Source organism: Mesoplodon mirus (genome assembly GCF_964341445.2).
Source record: "Mesoplodon mirus genome assembly, chromosome: 18".
NCBI classification, from domain to species: domain Eukaryota; kingdom Metazoa; phylum Chordata; class Mammalia; order Artiodactyla; family Ziphiidae; genus Mesoplodon; species Mesoplodon mirus.
The window spans coordinates 14757893-14767290 of NC_138994.1; the positions used below are offsets into that span (position 1 = coordinate 14757893).

A 9398-nucleotide genomic window follows, 5' to 3' on the forward strand; every position below is an offset into this window, starting at 1 on the left:
CATTTTCGCCCCTCTTCCTCAACCCGCACTAGACCCCGCGACGCTCCCCGGGTTTTCTCGCGGAGTGTCTGCCACGCACGTTGGGAAGAGCTGTGGACAGGAAGTGCGCGGCGCAGGCCCAGAGGGTCGCCCGGATCCGGGGGAAGCAGGACGCTCCCCCAGCCGCGCGCCCCAACCCCAACCAAGCTCCAGACTCTGCTTGGTGGTCGTTCATGCCCTCCTCCAACACACCCAGGCCCGGGGCACGGAGCGGCTGGGCTGTGGCTGGCGACCCTTGGGGCCAGGGCCTGGCGGGGACGAGCAGCGCGGGCTGGCGGCAGAGGCAGGTGGCTGCGGGCGTCTGGGACGGGTGGGGGGGGGAGGAAAAAGGCGCGCGACGCCCCCCACGGGATCCCGGGGTGTGGGAAGGGTCGGACGGCAACAGCGAGCCGCCACTGGTTCTGCATTCGGCTTCCAAGCTGGGGGCGAGCGCTCGAGCCCAGCCCGGCTCGCAGGGCCCGGAGGGTGGCCGAGGGCAGGGTTGCGCGACAGGAGAAGGAGACGAAGGCACATTGATTTGTTAGCGGGATGGGGCTGGCGGCGGCGGGGGAGGCCGTTGCCATGGAGACCGAGGGTCGGGTGTGCAACTCGGGGGGAGGGGGCCGGGTGGAAGAGCTGGCAAGGGGCGCGTCGCCGGCTCTCGGGGTTCGGGCGCGGCCTGCGGCGCCCCAACACCTGTGCATTGTGCATTGTGCGGCGCGGGCGGCGGCGGGGGGAGGGAAGGGCGCGAGTCCCGGCGGTGGGGGTGGGGCGGGCTGGGGGTCGCTGAGGGGGCGGGGCCTGGCTGACACCGCCGCAGGGGTCCCAGCGAGAGCTGTGGGGGACGCTGAGCACCGGAGGGACATCTTGGCGGCGGGAAGGGGGCCCCGGCGGGGACAGAGGGTGGACAGCCCCCCTGCCAGCCCAGCAGACTGACAGCGGCCGAGCCCGCCCTCCATGCTACGTCACTTCCGGCGGCGGCCTCTCCCCCACCCCCCCGCCAGCGCTCTGTCTCCGGAGTCGCTTCGGACTCCGCCCCCTGGCGATTGGAACGCGGGTCACGTAGCAACGCGGGGGAGAAAGCGAGAGGGGCGTGGCCCGCAGCTCGCCCAATCAGAGCGCGGGAGAGCTGGCCCTGGCCGCTCGGCTTTAGCAACGTCGTTAGCAACACGTGGGGCGGGAGGAAGCGCGGGGAGAGAGGGGAGGAGGGAGCCGCGCGCGGGAGGGGGTGGGGAGGGAGCGAGCGCGCGGGAGGGGGAGGAGAACTGACGTCAGCGGGAGAGTATTATGGTCTGTCGTGCGCTGGCTGCTGCTTTTCTGCTCCTGGAAGCGGCCAAGGGGGGAAGCGGCGAGTCAACATGGAGCTTTCAGCGGTGGGGGAGCGGGTGTTCGCGGCCGAAGCCCTCCTGAAGCGGCGCATACGGAAAGTAGGTGCCTCCAGGCCTTGGGCCGAGCCCTCCCCTCCCGGCCCGGGTTCCCTCCCCCTGCTGCAGCCCAGCTTCCCTTCCCCCAGGTCCCAGCAGCGGCCGCGGCCGTGGCGGCGGCTCTGAGCCCAAGCGCTTTCCTTAGACTTGCAGCGATGCACAGATTGCATGGGTGGGGGGTGGGGGGCGGGGTGGGGGGAATGAATGCCGGTGCATGCACTTTGTGCAGCGTTTCGTGCAGGGGGTGATGCAGCGGGCGCTTGCCTTTCGCGGTGGGATTTCGCGCATTCATTCGGTGCATGCATTTTTTTGCATGTATTTCTCGTGTCCTCGTCATGCATTTTTCCCCGTGCACACATACATTTTCCTTTTTACATCCTCAGGGACGCATGGAATACCTCGTGAAATGGAAGGGCTGGTCGCAGAAGTAAGTAGGTTCTGTGCAATTCTCAACCCCAGACTGTTATTTGGGAGCTTGCTTTCTTCCTCTTTTTCCCTTTACGTTGAAATACAATACAATGCAACAAGAAAAGTTACAGACATACACACACCTACCCGCGGCTCTTTCCCTGCTCCCGGGACTGATGCCCACTTCTTCCTGATTCCTTTTAGGTACAGCACATGGGAACCTGAAGAAAACATCCTGGATGCTCGTCTGCTCGCAGCCTTTGAGGAAAGGTAGAGGCCCCTCCAAGCTTCAGCTTCTCACTTAGAACACGAAGGGTGGCTCCTATCCAGCTTGAACTGGAGGCCCACTTGGTTTCTTTACTCACACACCCCTTTTCCCCTCCTTCTTTTCTGCAGGGAACGAGAGATGGAGCTCTATGGCCCCAAAAAGCGAGGACCCAAACCCAAAACCTTCCTGCTCAAGGTAGGATGGCAGTGTCCAATGCTGAGCAACAATGTTATGTCAGTTTGTGGGAAACGGGCCTTGAGGGCTTGTGAACCAGTGGGGTGTCCTATTTGTAATCTAGGAGGGAATCCCCAGACAGGCTGTCACCAAGTCACTGGCACTGCTAAGGGTGTCTTGAGGGGAGGGGGATTCTAGAATTCCACACTAGAATTCCTTTATCAGACCCCCCAGCCATCCCAAATAGACATATAATCAAATACAAGAAGTGTGCTTGGTGTGGATGGCTGCTTCCAGATAGATCGTCTACTCCTCCCTCCAGACTGCTGCCCCTAAGCTTCACCCCAACCCATATAGAAATTCCAAGGCATCAGAGAGTGTAGCAGGGAGGGTGGGGCTGGAAGAGGGGTGGGGAGGTGGGGGCAGTGGACAGGGCCCTGCTCTGCCCTTGACACTGCATTCTCTTCTTGCAGGCCCAAGCCAAGGCAAAGGCCAAAACTTACGAGTTCCGAAGTGACTCTGCCCGAGGCATTCGGATCCCCTATCCCGGCCGCTCACCCCAAGAACTGGCCTCTACTTCCCGGGCCCGTGAGGGCCTTCGGAACATGGGTCTTTCCCCACCGGGGAGCAGCAGCACCAGCAGCACCTGCCGAGTGGAGCCCCCTCGGGACCGGGATCGGGACCGGGATCGAGAGAGGGAGAGGGAACGAGAGCGTGAACGGGGTGCTAGCCGCACAGAGGACAAACCCAGCTCGCCAGGCGACAGCTCCAAGAAGCGAGGTCCCAAGCCCCGGAAAGAGCTCCTGGACCCCTCACAAAGGCCCTTGGGAGAACCCAGTGATGGCCTTGGAGATTACCTCAAGGGCAGGAAGCTGGACGACACTGCTTCCGGGGCAGGAAAGTTCCCAGCTGGCCACAGTGTGATCCAGCTGGCTCGGAGGCAGGACTCGGACCTGGCCCAGTGCGGTGTGGCCAGCCCCAGCCCGGCTGAGGCCACGGGCAAGCTGGCTGTGGACACCTTTCCAGCCAGGGTCATAAAGCACAGGGCCGCCTTTCTGGAGGCCAAAGGCCAGGGCACCCTGGACCCTGGTGGCCCCCGGGTCCGGCATGGCTCAGGCACCCCCAGCTCTGTGGGGGGCTTGTATCGGGACATGGGGGCCCAAGGGGGAAGGCCCTCCCTCATCGCCAGGATCCCAGTGGCCAGAATCCTGGGGGACCCAGAGGAAGAATCCTGGAGCCCCTCTCTGACCAACTTGGAGAAGGTGGTGGTCACCGACGTGACCTCAAACTTTTTGACCGTCACAATTAAGGAAAGTAACACGGACCAAGGCTTTTTTAAAGAGAAAAGATGAATTGCTGGGTGGGTGATCCCAGGACAAGAGAGTAGGAGAGAGAGTGAGAGTGCAAACTTGGCATAATGCTTTTTATTTCTGGGTGGGAGGTGGCCTTCTGGCTGGTCCTGTCCCATCCCTACCTTCACATAACCCCCTTCCTTTCATCCCTCCCCCTCAGTTTTGGTTGGAAAGATTATCTCTAGAGTTATATTTTCTATTAGATGTAAATATGTTATTTAAGAAAAAATATCTAAATATATATATTTCAACTCTTGAAGTTGTTTTATTTAAACGAGGAGAGAAAGAGAGACTCAGTGTGGTTCAGTTGGGGCAGACAGGCTGAGGTGGGGCAGGAGGGGCCTGACAGCCACCCAGGGCACTAGGGAGGATGAAGACCTGGGCACTGGGCCTCTGATGGTGTCTGGAGAGACTCAGCCAGCCCACCTAACCCCTCCTCCCTTTTCCTACAGCCCCAGGTCAGACCCCTGGAACCAAGGCAGGACCCGGATTTTTTCTCTCTTCCCATTGGTGGGCCAGGCCAACAAAAGGTTGGCTCCCCCCAATCAGAAAGGAAGGGGGTGGGGTCAGTCTGTTATTCTTTTTCCTATTTTTTTTTTTTTTAAGATTAAGAAATCTGTTGCGGGGAGAAAGTATTAACTGGAGTAACTTTTTGTCTGTGAGGTTAAAGGTAAAAAGTTGCGGGTGGTTGGGGAGCAGCAGATTTCTCCCAGGACCACGCCAGGAAAAGCACTTTACGGGAGATGTGTGTGTTGTACACGCAGATCGGATCGTGTGTATGTCATGTGGACAAAATCTCCCAGTTCCCTCGATTCCTTTCCTTACTCCACAGAAAGAAAAGAAATCCAGCGAATCTGTTTACATTCCCGAAATGCCAGGATAAATTGGGAGGATTGCATGTCAGTGCCCAGAGTTCGAGGCGGTTGTTGTTTTACAAGAAAAGTGGTCGGGGGTGGACTTTTCCTTTTCGCGTCCTCTAGTTTCGCCAGAAGAGACGGTGGCCCCCACCTCCCAGGAGGAGTTGGACTAGCCTCCCTCCCTCGGGGAGGGCGGGCCGCCAGCTCTCAGGAGAATGTATGGCCAGACAGGCCCACCCTGCGGGACCCACAGAGGGAGGGGCGGCTGGGAGCGGGGGCCGCAGCTTGGCTGGGAGTGCGGTGGAGGGTCTGGGCTTGGGGCTTGGGGCTTGGGGCTTGGGCTCGGAGCCGGCAGGACTCGCATCCCGGCGGTTTCGGCTGGGAGAGGGGAGGGGCGAGGGGAGGTTTCCATCCAAGAGTGCGCATCAGAACTTTTCCTTTTTTTTTTTTACCCCCTTAAAAGCAAAAGCTATAATTTATAGGCCTTTTCGATTCGCGGAGTGTTCTCTATTTGAACTCGACATTCGAACTCCGCCAGAGGGGGAGGGAGGAGCGGGAGTTGGAGAAGAGACGGCTGGGGAGGCCTTGCGTGGCGGCGGGTCCCGGGACGCCCCCGCCTCGGCCGACTCCTGACCACGCTGTGCTCCAGGGTCGCAGAACGCGCGCTCCTCTTTTGACTCAAAAGCACAAATCTGTCCCCCTCACATCCCGGTCCCTTCGAGGAATGATCCTGCGGCCTCCCCGCCCTCCCCCACCCTTAAAGGGCCAGCGGGGGATCTAACTTCCCATTGCTAGTGGAGGGAGGGGCGAGGGGGCCCTGAGCCTTGAGAGGAAGCACAGATTCCGGGCGAGCGCGGCGGGGACCCGGGACTGAGGGGGGAAACTTCTCGATGCTGGGGGGACAGGGCGGGAACCCCAGCCTGGTTTCTCTTCCGCACTCCCCGTATTCCCACCTCCCTCTTCTCAGCCTCTCTCTCCTCCAGACTTTTGCCTTTGAAGTGAGGGGGTAAAAAAGAGGAAGACGGTGTACTACATGATTTTTTTTAAATTATGAAATTGCGCCTGTAAAGAGAAGCCCCTGGAATGGGGATTTTTAAATGCTCGCATTTGTAAAACTGGTGTTTTAGACTTTGTATAAAGAAGCGCCGTTGACCAAGTGTATCTATTTAAATATCGACGCTATTTTCAGATGAAACTTCATTGACGGGACATGTCTGTTACCGAGTGGAAGGTCACTCCGGGACACGTGTCTTTACCTGGCTGCCGCCTTCCCTCCCTCCCTTCCTCCCTTCGCCCTCATCTCCCTCCCTCGGGGCTGACTTTGCCCCTTCCCTCCGACCTTTCCCGGCCAGCGTCGTTCTGCCCCACCGTCCCTCTGTCCTGCCGTCTGTCCGTGGCCATTCGCGCGTCTCTTTTACTCTTTTGCGACGCTGACCTGGGGGTGGGTGGGCAGGGTCGGGGCCGCGTGGCTGGGAGTCTGCAACCGCGCGGGATGTGTGCGTGTTGGGTTTATTTAATTCTAAGATTTGTACAAATCTCGACTCGATCTCCGCCTCAGCTCGAGTGAAGGTTGGCACCTATCTTCCGCGGTTGTGAATGTCTGTATCCAATACCGCTTTTTACATGTTTAAATATATACTTTGTAAATAGAGACGTGTCTCGGATTTTATTCCTTTTTGCTGGTCCTCGAGAAGAGGGAACAGGCGCCTCGCGGGGGAGAGGATCCTTCCTTCCTCGCTCATTACCCATCCAACCCCCCTCTCTCGCCCTGTCGGCCCTGGACGATTCCGTTTCCAGTAGGCCCTTCCCCGACTGAGGGGATGCCAAATCCGGCGGTGGAAAGGGGTAGGCTTGGGAGGGAGCGGGATGGGACCCTTCTTAGCCTTCTATAAGGGGGATGGTCCTGGCTTTCCTCACCTACGGACTGCACTTCTCTGCGGCCTGGGCAGAACTCGGGGATCTCGGGAAGATGGGCCCGACCTCTGGGTTCCCTTTTCTTCTGGCAGGACTCCCGCAGCGCACCCCACCCCCAGGCCTGAGGTCCTGGTCCCTGACGCCCGGCGCCTCTGTGCCGCGCTCCCCCGGCTTCCCCGCCAGCTCACCAGTGCTGTCTGGGGACCCGCCCCCCAGACCCACCTAGCCTCGCCAGCGCTCCCCGAAATGCAGCGCCTCGCGCCTATTGATTGAGGAATTGAGTTCGCGGGTATTGCTAGGCAACTGGCTGCTCCGAGCTGGCGCAGAGCGCGCTGATGTGATTAGTGAACCCGGAGCTGCCGCGGCGCAGCCCCGCGCCCCCGCCCCCGCCAACCCCTACTGCCTCTCAGTCCCCGGTCTTCTGGGGGGGGGCAACACCCCCACCGCTGGGCGAGGAACGGTCTGGGGTAGAGCAGAGCACAGGGTGGGGTGGGGGTTTCTCAGATTTTCCTGGCCGAAGACTCTGCAGCAATGGGGCGGGGTCGTGAAGCCGGCACAGAAGAGCCGCCCTTGGGACCCCAAAGAGGCCACCACATTGAGCTCACTTCCACCCCATAGCCCTAGCAGACGTCGCCCCGCGGAGAAGCGCGGATCTAGGCGTACTTGGCAGAGCCCGAAGGGAGGCGTGTGGGCACGCGTAGGCTGGCGCATCTCCTGCTCTTGTCCATCGAATCCGTGACCCCACGTTTGGCAGAGCTCTCCCCGCCTCCTTTCTCTAGTCTGTGGCCTGTGTGAGGACCCGGGAGGGAGGGCGCGGCCAGGAGCCTGGGCTTGGGGCAGTGGGTCACCCTTCGGACGTGAGGGACTGGGCCGGCGGGCAGAGTCAGAGGGCGGGGAGTGGAGTGGAGTGGCTTGGCGAGGGTCGCGGCGGGCGGCCAGCCCCAAAGCCGTGGCCCCGCTGCTCCACCAAGACTCCCTCCCGCATTGGGCAGCAGAGTGGGCTCGTGCTTTGGGAGACAGGGAGATGGAGGGCACCGACTCTGCCCACTTTCCCCAGTTGTCTGGCCACCACCAGCCTCAGCTTTGATCTGGTGCTTTTCCCGCGAGTTTCCGTTGCCTGGGCAGATTCTCTGGGAAAGAGACCAGGTGTGGAGGCCTGGGCCTGTGGTGCTGCCTCCGGCTGGGGCATTCCTTTGCCTCCGGAGGGCAGGGCCGCCTCGTGGGGCCGCCGCCAGCGCGGAGCCTGGCCCAGCACACACACTGGTTGAACTGGAATCTTTATGGCTCTTCGGAGAGCGTCGGGTTGGATTATTTTTTTGGGGGGGGCCCTTTGATGCTTAACAGTACAGATGCTAGTCGAGGCCCCGTGCTGTGTGCGGGAGACCCAATGGCGAACAGGCCTGCCCCCTCACTTCGGGGGCTCGTATTCTGATTTCCTCTTCTCACCCCGAAGTCCCCTGGGACCAGAGGGGGCCTTCAGTCCAGCTGGAGTTCGAGTTGGAGCGTCTCAGGGCTTGCTCGGGCTCTACCTCCAGCCTTGGGAGCCTGGACACGGCGAAAGAGGCTGTGGCCCGGGGCCGGGGCTTTCTTCGTGAGACTTTGGAAACGGAGGCTGCTGGGGGGCATCTCAGAGCGGTCGGGTTGCGGGTCGTCTAATTCGGTTCCCCTTAGCAGCTCGGAGCCCGGGGCGGGGAATGTTCCCCGCGCGTCCAAAGAGCCCTCGGCCCGATCTTCGCGGGTCGCGCGCGCCCTCTAGAGGCGATGGCCTCAGCCCCGCTCCCTGGCGCCCGCCCCCTCCCCGGCGGCGGTGCCTTTCTGGGTCCCAAAAGGAGAAGGAAACGACTCATCTCCCCTACCCAAAAGTACTCTAGAGTGGGCCACCGCGGGCTCCCCCTCTGCGCCCTCCCTTCGGCCAGGCCCTCCAGCCACAAAGGTAGGGAAGAAGGATGTGTCCAGCCCGCCGGATCCACCAGGCGCCCTCGGGCTGGACCGGGAGGCGCGGGGCTGAGCCTCCGGGATGCCGTGGGCCAGGTCGGGCCCCTTGGCAGCCCAGCCCATTCTTCTGGGAAGGCGGTGGATTAGGCGATCAGATCAGCAGCGCAGAAACTAACAAAGGCCAGTGTGGGTCAGGGCCCCCCCTCGTGCACGTCTGGCCGGCGCTCTGTACAAGCGGACTCGGGCCCACCACCGGGAAGGGCGCGGGTTCTTACTCCCTCTAGCCCGCTCTTTCCTGGCCATCCCCAACCCCTTTCTGCTGCTCTCAAAGGCCGAGGACAGGACAGCTAGGGTCGTCCCTGCCCACCTCCTCCAAAAGAAAGCCGCTCCAGCCACCGAAGGCACAACAAAAGAAAACATGCCAGCAGCCTTCCCTGCAAGAATCTGATTTCAAATTCGCAGGGCTTTTTCTGGAGCCGGGCAGAGCTGGGGGGGCGGGTGGTGGTGCATTGCTGTTTGTATTGGGAATCTCCTCCCGAACTAAAACATTCAGGCCTTCGCCCCGACTAGCCTTTCAACCAGTGGTGGCCAACGTCCAGGCCCAACTTCTCTCTTTACTTCAAAGGGAGCTTCATTCTCCCCGGAGGCTGAAATTTATGAATAAATTCATGCTGAGGGTAATGCAAACCTTAAAGGACCAGGGAAGGTTAGATAATAAGCAAATCATCTCTTTATTATGAGCCATGGGTTAGGAGTCGTAGTAGCACCACTGACTGTTTCTTGTGCTTCATGGCAACTCCCCTGGGATTTTATTGCTGTGTCCTTTGGAAGTGTTACCACATGTGGTGGATTCAAGGGGTTGAGCAGCTTTGCAACACAGCATCACTGGATACTGTGTGTGTCGGAATTTTGTTTTAACCTAAAGGGTTAGTTTCTGGGAGATGTCTCAGAGTGAGCTTATAATGTATTGCAGCATCCCTGGCCTCTACCTACTAGACGCCAGCAGCAACAACACTCACCCCTGCCCCCGAGTTGTGACAACCAAGAT

At 60.3% G+C, this 9398-nt stretch overlaps 1 protein-coding gene across 1 annotated transcript; it reads left to right on the forward strand.

The window, feature by feature from the left end:
* The first annotated feature begins 1315 nt into the window (after positions 1–1315).
* On the forward strand, positions 1316–5930 carry CBX8 (chromobox 8). The gene is made up of 5 exons (XM_082604213.1): positions 1316–1445; positions 1826–1869; positions 2055–2120; positions 2247–2313; positions 2766–5930. The coding sequence occupies exons 1-5, from the start codon at positions 1377–1379 to the stop codon at positions 3642–3644; spliced, it is 1125 nt and encodes a 374-aa protein (XP_082460339.1). The 5' UTR covers positions 1316–1376; the 3' UTR covers positions 3645–5930.
* Positions 5931–9398: the final 3468 nt, after the last annotated feature.